Below are 16,205 nucleotides of genomic sequence, written 5' to 3'. Positions count from 1 at the left end.
TGATAGGACAAGGGGCAATGAGTACCAAATGAAACACAGGAAGTTCCATCTCCATGTGAGGAGGAACTTCTTTCCTGTGAGGGTGCCAGAGCCCTGGCACAGGCTGCCCAGGGAGGCTGTGGAGTCTCCTTCTCTGGAGGTCTTCAAAACCTGCCTGGATGCCGCCCTGTGCCCTGTGCTCTGGGTGTCCCTGCTAGAGCAGGGGGTTGGACTAGATGATCGCTAGAGGTCCCTTCCAACCTCAGTCATTCTGTGATCTCTGAGAGACCTGTTATCTATCCTTTCTTGCTGATGGGGTTATTCCTCTTCCCAGACTGTTTCAACTGTTTAATTATCTATAGCATTAGAAAAAAAAATCCTAATTCTGTCCTAACTTTCTTATGTATGGAGAATTGCAACTCCCTTAAGGTTACTAAAAGAACAGTTTTCATAGCTTTCAAATCTTCTCAGTCTTTTATAAACTACACAATATCTATTTTCCTTATAACTGTGTTTCTCATCTCATCTCTGAATATATTCCACTAGTTCTCAACATTTGCAAAATTCGCAACTAAGTCAGTACTTATCCCACAGTTTCCAATACAGTAATTACCTCCTTTGTTTTAATTACAGAACTTTTTAATTCATTCTAGAATGGCATTTATACTTTTATACAACAGCATCATGGCTTTGACTAACACTGAATTTATGATCTATTAATACTCCCAGATCCACCAATACTTTTATGTAGCCAGTTATTCCTCACTTATTTATTCTTTCTTTTATATGCAATTTCCATTTTCTTTATTAAATTTCACTTTCAGACTTTTTCTCAGTTTTTCAGGATGTTTTGAATTCTAACCTTGTCCTTCAAAGTCTTTACAATTGTTTTAACCTGTTGCTACAAGTGTGTTTTTAAGTACAGTGCCAATTCTTCTGCCTGGAATACTAATACATTCTCTGAATAAAACATGTCTGCACTTGATATATCCTGCCAGTCTGGTCAAAGTGTATTTGTAACTACTCTCCAAATATTATTTTTTATCGAGTTGCACAATAAATTACCAAAACTACTCAAAATCGGAGATTCAGTTCTAGATGTCCTTCACAATTGCCTCCCTAGTTTATCTACTGTGACTCAAATTCCGTGTTAAACACTTTGGACACAGTTGATTCCCGTCTATAAAACCTCTGTAACCCTCTACTGAGAAATGTTGCCTAGCAAGTGCCTCATCATCAGATAGATGTTGGTAAAAAAAAATAGCGTTCCCCCATCCTGATGTCTCTCCCTCACTCCCAGCACAACTGAAGAGCTCCTCGTACTTACCCAAAGCACTTTTCTTATCCACATAACACCAAGATAATAATTGGATTTTAGCCATTGAAAAAACTTTTTGCTGTTTATTGTCACTGCTGTTGTCGCCATTGGTGTTTATAGATCAGGGACCTGTTGTGCCAAATATTTCACAAACACTAAACGAAAACAGACTCACACTGTTCACCATTGAGGTGTTTATATCTATGTTTTTACCGTTTTCTGCAGGGCCACACGTTCAGCAGACTCCCGGACTGCAATTTTCCTTGATTTTTTTTCATGATGCTCTTCTTGAGAAGCGGATGTGGCCACTTTGCTCACACTAACGCCTTCACCTTTAGCCAAAAGATTCCTTCTGGCAACATATGCAGCACTTTCTTTGATTCTTTCTTCTTCTGTATCTGTTATCCCACTGATATTCACTTCACTGAAAAAATGTAGAAAGAAGAAACATTTGAAAATGATGAGAACATACTCCATTGATACTATCACGTTAGACAAATACAGTGCCTATAAAGAGGCCAATAGTCTTTCCAAATCTGTGTCTGCTTTGAGGATCATTACCCCTGCAGTAATCTCACATACCTTCAAAACAGAAATATAGAAGGGTACTGCAGAATGATGAGTCTTTCAGTGTCTGAAGTCATAACCACTTGCAGTGCACGTCCTGATAAGTATACCACGCACATTTTCAGATTAATGATTCTCCTGCTGTAGTTCTACATCTCTATTGCTATAAAGATTAGCATAAGGCATAATTTCAGATCTGTAGGCTTACATTTCAGTTATTGGCTTACGGCTATGGCATTTGTTGTAACAACATCAAAGGAGGCAGGAGATGGTAACTGCACAACTAAGTCCTCATTTTTGAATCTTACAAAAGGAACATCATAGTACACCACAAAAGCTCTCTTTGTTCATTGAAAATTCAATCTCTTTATGTTTGTAAGCTGTTTGTTCTTGCAAGTGCTTTCAAAAAGATGATTTAATGATTTCTGGTTCTTTTTTTCCTTGCAATATCCTCCTCAGGCATTGTAAAAAGGGAAAGAGGACGTGCAAAGAACTGTTGCTCGCAATGAATCCAATCCTGTTCTCACGTGCACGTGTGGAAGTACCACTGCCACTAACTTGTTTTTACACTGTCAGGACACCATAGCTGCTATAGGAGTGCCTATACAATGAGAGTCCTTTGACCTAAGTAGAAGCATTACAGTTTTTCTGCAGTTTAGTTATCTTAGGATAACACAGGATTTCAGAACGAAAAGAGGTTTTATTTAAGTACTTGTTAGGTGCCTTACTGCAGATATAGCAAATTCTGTTTATTTCTAAATGTGGTTAATCTGGTTTCACCATTTTATCATAACACACCTTACTGCTACAGTTGAAAACGATTAAGAAAAAATTTCTTCCCTATTTTGGTTTGTTTGTTTGGTTGGTTGGTTTGGTTTGTTTTTCAAGATGGTAATATTATCCATTTGATAGCACATCTCAACACTTAGGAAAGTTTGGATTCATCCTCTAAAATAACTGTACAGTCCCTTATCTTGTGCTATGTTGTCAGTTCAGTGTGAAACAAGATAGCCAAGCAGTGGAATATGCTGGAAAATTAACTGCTCATAAAAAATCCTCATAGACTAAAAAACTTCAACTGAAGAACTTTGACTTTTTTGTGGTTTAATTCTGACTTGAACTTCCTATGTCTTAAATTGCTTTAACAAGAGGATCCTCACAGGTATCAACAGGCTGGTTCCCTTCACATAGATGCATCAGTCCTCCCTGACAAATATCATTTGGAGCTGCAGAAATAAGACAAAGATTTCTGAAGACAGCTTAATGAATATGAATATAGAGAGCTATACTCAGCTTAAATGAATCAGTGGCATTTTCTTTTAAAGGCAAGCTGGTATCTTTTCCTTTCTTAATTACTGTACTTACGATCTCAGCAACTTCATAGTATGGACCTCAAGGCATAAACCAGCTCATCTGAGAGCTGATGATTATCCTCAGGCCAATAGAGAACTCAGCCTAGACCTATAAAGTACTGGTCTCCAGATGCTGTGGACCAACAGCATTAAATATTTAGATTTGCTAATGAAAAAATCATTTATGCTGATTATAAACTACATAAATCAAAGAGAAACAGTTAATATCTTTGAAATGATGAAGTGTATCAGAAGCAACACACAATGGTATTTAAGATTTGATTCTGCAGTCAAGTCACAGGGGTTTCAATTGAAAAAACTTAATAATTGTATACTTCATAATTATTACTTATTTACTAATAATACTTATTATATAGTTAATACTTTATATATTTAATTATTATATAATTAATACTTAATTATTGAAAATATCAGAGAAAAAAAAATATCAAACTCCAAATGATAAATATAAAATATTATTTGATGGATATCTGCCACTTTCATCTCTCTGACTTAGATTCATTGCTGGGTATAGAGAGTTCCATAGGCCATATCTAGTACTGAGCACCTTTAGCACTAAAGGCATTGAATTAAGTCCTGGATGTTTTATTGTCTAAAAAAAAAATAGCCAGCTGTTCCTAATTTCATTTTCCAAGGATTAGGCTAGGTGTTTAAGAAGAGCAGTTACAGACTGCATATTCTGAGAGGGAGATTTTTTACAGCAGAATTTTAAAGCTCTGAAGTAGAATGAAATGATGGAAATGATGACACGGGGCTGAAGGTCATCCAGCACAGAGGGTATCAGCTCTGTTAAATGCATGCAGTGCTGTCTTTTATAAATAACTATTCCTTGTAAAAGCTATCTGCTCAGAGGAAACAACACATCAGTTTCACAGGAGAATTTGGGAATGACATGTAACATGCACGTGGCTGAATCAGTTCCAGCTGTTATCTTTCAAACAAAAATAAATATCTGACAGTAATGTGGTATGCAACTTTCACAGGCTTGGCAGGCAGTCATGGCCATGATGTCAACATCATTTCATACCATGTTGTGGTGGGCACTCTCATAATCATTATATGTCTTTCTCATACTTTTAAGCTAATTACAAAAAAAAAAAAAAAAAAAAAAACACCTGTTTGGGTCATCTCAATGGCACAAAAGCACAGACATTTCTGAGTTGCCAAGCAAGACTGGTACCAATAACAGTAAGAAGAATAGTAAAAATAACTTAAGAATCTGTCAGTATCTTTCAATGTAAGATCCCAGAAGTACCAGACACAGATAAATAAAGCTACATGTTGTGACACTGATATTACTGTATTCATTTTACAAAAAGTAATATAAAACAAAGGGAGGTCATGACCTGTTAAGATCACAGGAGCTAGTATAAAAGCTAAGACCAAAATCTGGAAGTAACAGCTATCAGTCATGAATATCAGCTCTTGACCAACATTTTAAATTTTATTCTTGTAGGCACTATAAAAAGGGAGCCCCTTTGTGCCCTGACATCAGTGAAGGCAGACAACAGAGAAATGTAAATCTACTGCCACACCAGCAGATATGCTGGCTGAAGCACATAGGTTCTGAGAAGTCTTGAAACTGTGTTACCAAACATTTTGCATGAGATATATTTATTTCTATCATAGAAGATATAACTGAAGCACCAAAGAAATGGTTTAGAAATGTGGCAGTCTATGGTTCTGAATGTGGTTTAGGTCAAAAAACCACGAATCTGATGCAGAAATGTTCAAAGGATTAATAAAAATGACTCCAGGAGGGAATGACCAGAAAGTGCAGAATGCTCAAGTAGCAAAAGCAGCAAGGTCTTCCAGCAGCAAGGTGGAAGTTTCATGTGAAGGCACACATTTGGTGCACAGCAGAAATGACATTATTCCTCACAGAGTTGATTAAGCAGTAGATGTTAGATCATTGACTCCCAGAAACAGCTTACAAATGTCCCATAAACTGCTGTGTTTGCAGGAGAAAGGCAAATCAAAGGGAAGTTTCTGTTCAGATGCATGTGGGCAAGAATTCTTTTTCCTGGACTCAAAGTCAGGATTTAGTCTTCCATTCCACACCCTGATCTGTATTAATCTGAACAAATAACTATGCTTGAACTGTCAGAGGCTCATAATAAGTCATTACACCATCTGCCCAAAAAGGCAGGGGAGTCTCCTTGCTTGGGTTGATTCTGGCTACCGTATGAAGTTCACATTCAGCTTCACTTAGGGCACTGCTTCAGTAAAATGTATTACATCAGTAGTAACCTTGCAATAAATACCACCAACATGTGAGATGAGTATGAATCATTATGATGAATTTGGAAAATTAATTGGTTTAATTCCCAATTTTTCCTTTGCCAGGACAAAACATCAGCACATTGTTTCAGTATCCCTTTGTGTTAGGCTTGCTAAGAGACATTGAATTACAGAGCAAGTCTTCAAATCAAATAGTAAGATAAATAATGTGGGCAATGTCTGACCAGTTTTCAGGAAGCAGGGTGCACGACCTGTGAGTATATCTTAGCTTCACAGAAAGTGGCCAATGTGTATGACACTAAGTCTAGACACCTAGATATCTGTTCTTGCTGCAGATGCTGCTCAATGTCTTATCTGACAGTTACCTTCTCACTGTCTTTTTTTTTTTCACTCATGTGAAGTGCAATCACCTTGAAATCCAGGAGGGTAAAGAGATTAATGGATTTATTATTTTATGATTAGTTAATAAAGTGTCAGAAAGATGATACCAACCAAAAAGAAATTGAACATACCGTCCTGTGAAAACAGGCACTGAGTAGTCCATGGCAGTGTTCTCTTTGTCCTCAGAGATCAAATTCTGTTTTGCTCTCTTGGCTTTGGGACTCATCTTATAGGACTGATCTTCAATCATTATATTGGAATCCTTCAGTCTGAAATAAAAAGGATATTGTTAAATTCTAAAAGAAAAAAGCTGTTAAAAAAACTCTCAGAAAGTAAGATTAAAAAGCTATGTTTTTTTCTCACAGTTGATAAGAATAAAGATAGCATTTTTAATAGTCATTTTTGAGAATTACTAAACACATAACCAAATTCACTTTTAACGAGCCAAATATTGCAAATCCAACACTGATGTGCCTTGACACTCAGTCTTAAGTACAAAGGGTATTCAGTAGACCTGGTAGCAATGCACATTTTATTCATCTTTATGTCTTAGAACTGGAATAGCCTAATTAGCTGCCAGCCTTCTCTAAGACCTTGAAGTGTCCTTTCACTTCCAGTTCAACATGGGGAACTGCATCTGGGCCTGCTTAGACTGGAGGTTTTCCTACATGGCATGAGCTCCCTGCTGTGCTCAGCTATCCAAGCAGTTAGGCACAACATTTCTCAGCAAGGCTCCTTAGCCCAGATTGTACCAGGCTCACATGGCAAACCTTCTTCCAGTGGCCTGGGTAGCCTACTCTGATATCTCCATGCAGTGTACTCTAAACATATCCATTATCATCAAGACTTGTGCTAGCACTGGGCCTTGGAGGATGTAGCACATGTAAGATTGCAGGTGTGTATGTGAGCTGATACTTTCTTTAGGCTGCAGCTCTGCAAAGGTACAAAGCTCCAGAAGTTCCACTAACACATGCCTTGTAAGGAAGATCCTTTAAATTTTTAGGTATGTGTTAATACTCCAGCCATGTGGAACTATGTTTGAGATCATTCATCTCCAGTTTTATTCTCTTGTCTTCAACTCGTTCATTTATTTTTGCATGTCCCTTTGTTCAGCCTGTGTTCTCCCCCTGTATCCCAGCTCTAGTTAAACCAGGCTCCCATCCCCTAAAACTCTTGATGACTTTCATATTGTTCTTCTAATCTGTTCTCCTTCTCCCTCTAGTTCCCTCACATTTCCTCCTGCACCTTAACATCATATCTACTCCTCCACCAGGCCCTCAGACCTCGTGTCTCTGCTCTACCATTCCCAGCACCCCCAGGAAGAATTTCCCTTCCTTTCTGCCAAGTCCTATGCTCATCACACGCAACTATATTTGTCTTGCCACAGCTTTGCAGCAAGGCAGGTGGCTCTTCTGTGCATCCTGCAGCACTGTGGCCAAAAAACACTCTGTACAGGACAGGAATCAAATATGTTCCTTTGGACTCCTCTTTGTCCTCTTTGGACTGCTCTAGAGACAGAAATTCAAGCATAAAGCACTTAGGAACAGCCTAGGCAGAGTAATAAAGAAAGGGAAGAGTCAGCATGAAGCCGGATATACAATAGCATTGCTCCTGGGTTTGGGAATGATACAGTGCAATCACTACAGCCAACTGCAAATGCCTTGAAAAGCATCAAGTGAAGAGAAACATCAAACACACAGTATTTCAATTAGTTTTCATAAATGAACAAGGCACTGTGAGGAACTGAAGTTCTTAGTAGATGACGACTTTTATTTTTGTCCTATTTTAAAATGGGACAAGGCTGGAATTTTGAATCTGAATGCTCTCAAATTTCCATGGGGCTTCACACTGACTCCTTTAGGGAGTCATTTGATTCCTGGTTGATTTCACATCTAGAAGGACCACAGCATCATTTGAACCTCAGTTTAAATGTTAAGTAGTTTCTGTTTTCATAGAAGTAGAATAAATGTGCTGAAAGTACAGTTCAAGTACTTTCAATACTATCAAATCCAAGCCTGCTCTTCATTCCTAAAGCAGAACTTGGATGATAAGTCAATATTGAATATTACCTTTTTGACTAGTGTCTAGTTTTTCAGTTTTGAACCGCAGCCACACATAGAGAATTGATAGAGAGTATACATACCTTGCACTTTCAGTCATTTGGTGATACCTTTTCTACATGTCTTTACAGAGCTTTGACTCTAAAATTATCTAAAAATGAAAAAAATAAATTGCTCCAGTCTTTTTTTTTTAATCATTATGATTATTTATTAAATACTCCAAATGTTTGAGGCTGAATCTCTCTTTCACTCTCCCTCTTTTTTTTTTTCAATTCCTTCCATGGCTTGCATGGAACTCACCCTAAACCTTCAGTTTAATGACATGGATCTCCATCACACGGGAGCCTCAGAAACAGAAATGGAATTGGGTTCCAGAAACAAACTGTACAAGTTTAAAAAAAAAACCTGCACAAGTGCAGTTTCTTCTCCATAATTTTCTCACTCACTTCAATCTGAGTTTTCTGAACTAGATATTCTTTGATCAAGATGCATTTCACTGCAGCCTCCTAGAAAGCTTTGATTGTTTTCTGTGTTTCTGGATCCTTATGATCTCACATCTTTTGGCTGACACAGCGATCAGGCATTGCATATGTGCTCAGCACCAGAAAAGCACCTGTTGCCTCATTTTCTTTCTCTTGAAGAGGTAGCTACAATAAGAGTCCTCGTGCTCTTTTTTAAGAACAAGGAATACTCCCGATACTTCCTAGTGGTATGTAGGAGATAGCAGTTAGCTATTAGGAATACAGATGATGACTATGAATTAAATAATGGATCCACATGGATCCCATAACAATCCATTGTTCTCACACAGCCTGATCAACTTACTGCAGTAATTTGCTCATTCCAAAACGTGACCCAGACTAAGCCAGATCACTATGAGAACAGTTATACTGAATAACCCTAAAGGTGTTTTTTGTCCAGTTTCCTATTCCAGCAACAGACAAGAACAGCTGAAAAAGTGGGTATGTGAAAGAAATACTGCCATTGATAATTCCTTCAATTTCCAAGGAAGGGCCTAGGCACAATGTGAGCTACTTGTTTTAAGTCTGCTGCTCTTTCACAGGTTTTTCTGTGCTCGCCTGCCCAAAAAAAAAACAAAAAAGTAAACTGTTCCCTATTCACCCTTGTGCACATTTTTCACAATTTTCTACCTTACTGTTACAAGTTTTCCTTCCTTCCAAGGTAAGGAAGCCTCAGCCTCTCCAGAAGGAAGCTATTCCAGGCCTCTCGCAACCCTCCTTGCTGTACCCTGATCCTTTCCAGCTTCAGACTGAGCTGAGCTGAGCTGAACTGTGCCCAGGTTTGCAGCTACACGCATACGTTGGGTGGACGCACTCACAGAGCAGGTTTGCTGCTTTATTTGCCCTTTCTTTCACAACTTCCGACTGTTCTGTGACCACATTTTTCAGAGAACCATCCAGAATAAGGCTGAAATCCTTTTCGAAATGGCACTGCACAAACCCAAGGCTAGACCAAATAAATTAGAAGTGTTTGAAAGCATTTCTCCTTTCCAAACCCCTCGTGTCAGTCGCTTCCATGCAGGGTGACCTTTAGGTAGGCTAGCATGAATGAATGCATATTCTAATGGAGCTGAGCTCTTGCATATGAAAGCAAACCAGCCATTATTTTTACCACGATATTTATTTCCCTGTGTCGCTTGTCTGTCATTCCTACCTCTTCCTGTGCAATATGAAAATGAAAGCCCGCACACATCCATTATTTAGGTCGCCTAAAGGAGCACTCTACTTTATTGAACCAGATTCTAAAATCTTGCCCTTTATTTTAAAATGTTCCAACCTTTTACCTGATATGTGGAACAGAATCTCCCAGAGGAGAGCGGAGCAGCTATCAGCACTCTCTAATTTCACAGGGAGGAACAGTACCATGACCTTTTAAGAGCTTTCAGCCTCATTTGATCTGCCCAGCTAGCGTATGTATGTTTCTTTTCCAGGTCAGATACTATCTGTTCTGCCTTATCAAGGTTGGTGACCCAAGCTCAGTGTTCTCATTTCTTGGTGGGTTTCAGCTGGCTAAAATTCAATGCCTGCATTTTCTTGTGTGCAATATAACTATCTCCCAATAGTTACTCTCACAATTTATGTAGAGAAATGGGAGATGGGTGATTATAAATGCTGAAGGCACTGGTATCCTCTCATAGAACTGTAAAATACAGCTAACCATTACATTATTATTGACTTTTCCCTCTAATCCAACAGGCGACCTAAGTACAACATAACGTCTTCTGAATTTCTGAATCTCCTAAACAGAGAATTTGCTTTGGTGTTGTAGTCTCAAACTAATCTGCTGGCAGTGTCCGAGTTTCTCTGCATAGGGGACAGGCTTCCCACCCAGCTCAAAGGAAGCTTGTGGATGTAGAAAGGAGCAGACCACAGCATCCTGATCTTCAGCTATACAAGTACAAAAAGGCACCTCTTAGCTTATTCACACATATGGAAAATCATGCATCTTGTCCTTAGCATGCTTTTGTTGTTTCTCTCTCTCATTATTGCAATGGCAGGAAGGCCTGGATTTGGTGCACACAAGAGCAGTCCCAGCTGTGCCTGCCCAAGGAGCTCCGTTAGCTGAGATGTGTTTTGCAGAGTCTCTTTCCAGCTGCTTCTTGTCTAATTTGCCATGCTTAAAATTTCACACAGTAAAGCGAAGAGAGTGAATCAAGAAACCCAAGTATGGAGAGAAAAGAAAAAGGGATTTTCACAAGACAACTCTTCAAAGTCAGCTTCTAGAGAGGAGAAGCGCTCTCCCATGACTACATTCAAGTTGCTGCCAGATTTGTCATGGACGCAGGCAATATTGCTGGCAACCATCACACTGTTCCCTAACGCAGCTTCCATCAACAACACATTTTTTATAGGATAATTACTTCAACATCGTAGGGTTCATTAAGACAATTTCCATGCTTGTGGGTGACATTTGGAAGCCTGCTACTTTGAAATCTGCACCTATAATAAACCAAAGGATGAGCAGTGCCAATAGGAATTTCAAGACCTTGCATTTCTCTTCTCATGTTTCTTATAGCCTTAGAGTGTATTTTTTACTCAGCCCCATCCTGATCCTAGCAACAATATTTTTGCTTGGAACAGCATTGATTCGTCCTATCTGCGTGTCTGATTAATTCCGGGTTTATAAGCCACCTCTCCTCTGCTTGGTTTGCCTGAATCATGTCTGTGTCTTGTTTGGCTTTTTCCTTACCAATAAATATAAATACCTGAGCTCCATCAATAACTTGCATTTTCTCCCTAAACAAGTTGCTGGCAGATAAGCAGCCTAGGATATGATTAATTTTAGATGGCATTATCTGCTGCTCTCAAGAAGGAAAAATACCACATGGAAAAGCAAAGGAAGTTTGACCACAGGCTTCAATGCCTGAGATTCCATGAGAAGAGGTAAGATTATTTAGTCTGGAAAAGAGGAGACTCAGAGGAAACATCACTGATCTCCACAACAACCTGAAAGGAGGCTGTAGTGAGGCAAGAGTTGATCCAGAATAACTACTGATAGGATAAGAGATAAGATAACTTGGCCTCAAGTTGTGCTAGGAGAGGTTCAGGTTAGACATTAGGAAAAACTTCTACATGGAAAAAATGATGAAGCTTTGGAATAGGCTGCCCAGGAAAGTGGTGGAGTTACCATCCCTGCCAATGTTCAAGAAACAGGTAGATAAGGCACTTGGGGACATGGTTTAAATGGCATAGAATTGAGAGGTTTACAGTTGCACTTGAAGGTCTTAAAGGTCTTCTCTAACCATAATGATTTGGGGATTTCCTTTATGAGCCAGGTATTTACAGCTTTAGCAAACTGCAGCCAACAAAACTGAAATTCTCCATATTTGCCAAGCTTTGCCAGTCGTCATTCCTTTCATTTTACTTCTTTAAGCTGTCACGGTTTGAGGAGTAGACTTGAAATGGGGAAAAGGAAAGTCCATTTACAAAAGGAGCCTTTCTGTCCTCACTAAAGAGAGCTGCAGGCTCTTCAAGCTGTATATCCCCTGGATGTGCTGAGCACATTTTCAGTTCAAGTAAGGCTCCAATGTCAGAGCATCAGGATCAGACCAAGATCTTGCAAATTGCCTAGTCCTTCTCCACTGTTTTCCCAGGATAAATTCTTTACACAGCACTAACTGAGTATCAACACTGTCCCTTTATGATTTTTTTTTTTATTTCTGTAAGGTAGCTACAAAAACGGATGAGACTTAAATTCTGCAAGTATAGTGAAGTCTAGTAGAAGCCACATTAGATTAAAAAAAGCAAATGACTTGAATATAAGCTCAGTATTTAATAGCATACTTTTCCTGTTGGGCTTAACAGATTCTATCCACAAATCTGTATACGTTATGCAAAAAGGTAAGTCTGGATTTAAAGTCTAGTGTTGTGCAATAACCAAGATTATTTGAAAACTTATGTAGATTTAGGTTCATGTATACATTCAGGTTTCAAGCAACCACTAGAGACCTAGTTCATTTATATATAGCATTTTGATTTAGGACTCTACTTATTGAAGATTAAAGTGTTTTATTTATTTATTTATTTTAATGCCGCTTCTTTCATGAGGATGAAATAAGAAGGTCTTTGATTTGCCAGAAGCAAATCTGTTTTTGCTAGACTTTTCATCTCCACATTGTATCTTGAAGTGTTCTGGATGAGGGAAAGATAGTATGGGCATGGGAAGAACAACTTCACATTTGTACCACAATCACCAATACAGTATTTACTCTACTTTTCTCTATTTCAAAGGTGCCAGAATTGGCACCAGGAAGTTCCTTAAAATATATATATATATAAAGAGGACAAAATAAGCATAAACGTAAGCTGAATACTTAATTTATCATTCATATCATTCATTTATCATTCATCATTTATATTCTTCCAAGTATTAGCTATGGTTAGTGCAAAAGAGATTTGCACCTGGTAAGTCTACTCTCCTGGGCACTTCCAAAGCGGCTTTGTAGTTCCCTCTTCACCAGCATGGAGAGAAAAAGGTTTTGATGACAAAAAAAAAAAAAAAAAAAAAAAAAAAAAAATCTTACCTTACCTGGAAATGTTTTAAGTTCTCTCCCAAAAAAACTTCAGTGCATTAAGCAATTTTATTTCCTTTGATATGACTTTGTTGACATTAGACTTTTTGATGAGAAGAGAGGTGTTTCAGAACAAACTCATCTGACAAACAAGAGTCACTGAACTCTTTGTAACTGGGACTCAGGAGCAATTATTTTCACAATCATTTTTTCAATTTCAGGAAATGTTCCCATTTTTTACAGGAATGATAAAAGTTTTCAACAAGAAGGATGAGAGTCAGGGTTAGGGCTAGTGACGGGTGCACTGCTGCATCACTCCAGCACAGCAGCACCTACCGAGCACTCCATAGAAACCAAACCCTCAGTCCCACCACCTCCAGGCTGTGTCCCTGCATGAGCAGATTATCAAATGGGCCTCTCTTGCTAATCCACTCAGTCGTTAATTATCTGCACAAGTGAAATAAGTTCAGCAGCAAAGACTGAATGCTATAGATAAACAGTCGTGTCGTTCATCCAAGCTCAGAGGCTTAAATTCTTGATCAGGCACTCACAGCTTGATCCTGAGCTTCACGAAAGCTAAATGAAGGCCGTAAACATGAGGAATTGCTTACTATGGCACAGATAGGCTTTCTTTCAGTGATTTTGGCCAAAATTCCATCTTTATCCTTAAAGTGTCTTTAGTTGGCCAAATATAAATTTTATGGTAGAGAAGATCCAAATAGTTCTGCTGATCATATTCTCAATTTTATATCAGTGTAGCAGAGAACAGATATTTTCAGCTAAAATTTGTTGATCCTCTACTCATTTCCTCTACTGCTAACAACTGCTCTAATCTTACTTCAGTGCCGAACTATTTTCTATAAATCCTTAAGATTCTCACAAGTACTAGGAGGCTCTGATATCTAAAATATCAATGTTTAGAAATGTAATTGTTCAAACTATATTTTTTTCATGTTGTTTAAGTGAAAATAGTGTAGCTGTTCTTCCAGCACAAAAACACTTCACAATATTTTTGTCTGGAAAAATAGTATGCCTCACACTATTTACAATCCCAAAAAGTCAATTTCTTGAATCAGTCAGCACAAAAAATGAAACCACTACACCAAGGAAGAGTTGTTTAATAATATATAGACATGTCAACTCAAACTTCTGTCCACAGTCCTAATTTCTTCTACTGCTCCAACCTGAACAGATAAGGGACAGCTCCAAAGTGAGAGCCATCCTGGCACTGCTTATCAGCTTGAGTTGTGTTGATATGGTTAACCAACTTCAGAGGATATTTGATTCATGCCTAAGCAGTCGGCAGTGCAGATACGTTCCAACAAGCTGAGCTAACCAGAGCTCTTCCCAAACCCAGAACCAAATGAAAACAATGAGTCTGAAAAGCATACTAATGCCTGGGTACAAAACTTCTTTCAGCTGAAGAGCAGAGTTTCACCATTGATTTCAAGAGGAGGTGGTGGGCAAACTTTTCAGGAATGTTGTTTCAAAGACAGATTTACTTACCCAAGACTGTAGGCTTCAGATCCCAGCCTGTAGGCTGCAGCCAGCTTATTGATAGACTCAGATCCGTGACTATAGGCAGCTGAGCTCTTACTGAGAGATTCAGAGTCAAGACTGTAGGCAGCAGATCGTTTGCTGTGTGCAGCGGAGTGGTGGTCGTAGGCTGTAGATCCGTAGCTGTAGGCTGCCGACTCCAGGGCATGGGCTGAAGAGCCATGGCTATGTGCTGCCGAAGACTCCAGGCTGTAATCCGCAGCAGCCGCGTGGCGATAGGCCGCAGAGCCCCTGCTATAGGCTGTAGACCCTTGAGCGTAGACTGCAGACTTGCTCTTCGCTTCCTTTTGGTACTGGCTTACAGTGGACTGCATTGCCTTGTGGCGGTACGCGCGGTCATAATGCTCGTGGTGTTTTTGGTAGAAAGGTAAAGACATCATGAGTGCCTAATAATTTACCTTTTACTTCACTTTTCTGAATATAAAAATAACAGTACAGTGTCTGAAAGAGAACAGAGCAGATCAAACAGATGAAGACTGAAGGCAGAAACTTCCAAGTTAGCATACATATAATAAAAAACTTAACACAAGCTAATACAACATTTAAATTTATAAAAGCCAAATGCAACAAATATGGTTTCGATGCTTCTCAGAATCTAATGTAGGTTCCTACTGAGGTTTCAGGAAGCTCATACATTTATCAGGAGCAGAAAACCTTATACAGTTGTGTCTGCTCACTGGTTGCTTACTGTGGTGTCACAGTTACTGCAAACTACCCAAGTTTTATGTACTCCATCTCTGCAATCAATACTGCTAACTTAAGACATTTTGTGTGTTCAGCTTCTTCACAGATGATCTATTTTTTTTGGTTAAATGGAAAGAGAGAATAAATTAATAAGTGATAAACCATGAGAGATTTTAATATGGTACATTCACTCTGACATAAGATGAGATCAAAACATGAGACCATTTCATTCATTTTAGCAACTCAATTTTCAGATACCCTTTCATATATACCTTAATACTTTAATATACCTTAATATTTTAAGAATGAATCAAAAATGGTATGATAGAGTGTTACTTTTTGCATTTTTTTTATACTAGACATGATATAAATGTCTAGTAAAATGCCTTATAATACTTTGTCCAGCTCAATTAGGAACAGAGTCTGTATGCACTGAATAAAGTACTGTCAAATTTATCAGGCTGTGACTCCTTTTTTAACCTAGAACTGCATGTTCAAATCTTCAAGAAACGTCCTGCAAGTGGTGTCCCAGTTTGGGACACTGGGACACCCAGTTTGGGTGTCACTTTGCACACTCATCACTAGATTATCTTGCAGGAAATTTGATTAGATAAGAGGTAGTTCCCCTTTCAAAATGGAATGAGGATTAAATGCAGAAAGAGTTCCTCTGATATCTTAACTGACAATCCAATCTTAATATTGTTATTTTTTGCATTGTTATTGAAACCTATATCTTCTTCGCTGAAATGGAAAGCTGTCAAGGCTAATTCCACATGACAACATTTCTTTCCCCTGTTCTTGGTGATAAGGTGTACAAGATGGATGGGATTCAGTGAAGAGGCTACCTGGCCGCAAAGAGAAGTGAGCTACAGGGAGGGAACAGAAGTGAGCTACACGGAGGGAACTTTTCGAGAAGTACAGAGAATATCCATAAACAATAGTGAGAGGTGCTGTTGCATCTATGTATCACAACAATATGGAATTTGTTCTACATCTGTTTTTATTCATGCTAA

General features: G+C 38.6%; 1 protein-coding gene across 2 annotated transcripts in view; it reads right to left on the bottom strand.

The window, feature by feature from the left end:
* The window catches only part of LOC112944104 (phosphatidate phosphatase LPIN2-like), a 115,961-nt gene that overhangs the window by 97,267 nt on the left and 2,489 nt on the right, over nucleotides 1-16,205 (bottom strand). For both annotated transcript variants that reach the window (XM_026035472.1, XM_026035475.1), the window contains exons 2-4: nucleotides 14,458-14,949; nucleotides 5,991-6,128; nucleotides 1,511-1,721 (exon numbers count right to left, since the gene is read on the bottom strand). In XM_026035472.1, the coding sequence (XP_025891257.1) occupies nucleotides 1,511-1,721; nucleotides 5,991-6,128; nucleotides 14,458-14,888 (780 nt within the window). In that variant the 5' untranslated portion in view covers nucleotides 14,889-14,949. The remainder of the gene's footprint in view (nucleotides 1-1,510; nucleotides 1,722-5,990; nucleotides 6,129-14,457; nucleotides 14,950-16,205) is intronic.

The sequence above is a fragment of the Nothoprocta perdicaria genome, unplaced genomic scaffold (genome assembly GCF_003342845.1).
Source record: "Nothoprocta perdicaria isolate Ctin4 unplaced genomic scaffold, notPer1 scaffold_16, whole genome shotgun sequence".
Classification (NCBI taxonomy): Eukaryota; Metazoa; Chordata; class Aves; order Tinamiformes; family Tinamidae; genus Nothoprocta; species Nothoprocta perdicaria.
Note: the sequence above shows the minus strand (reverse complement) of the source record. Positions and strands in the feature narration are given on the sequence as shown.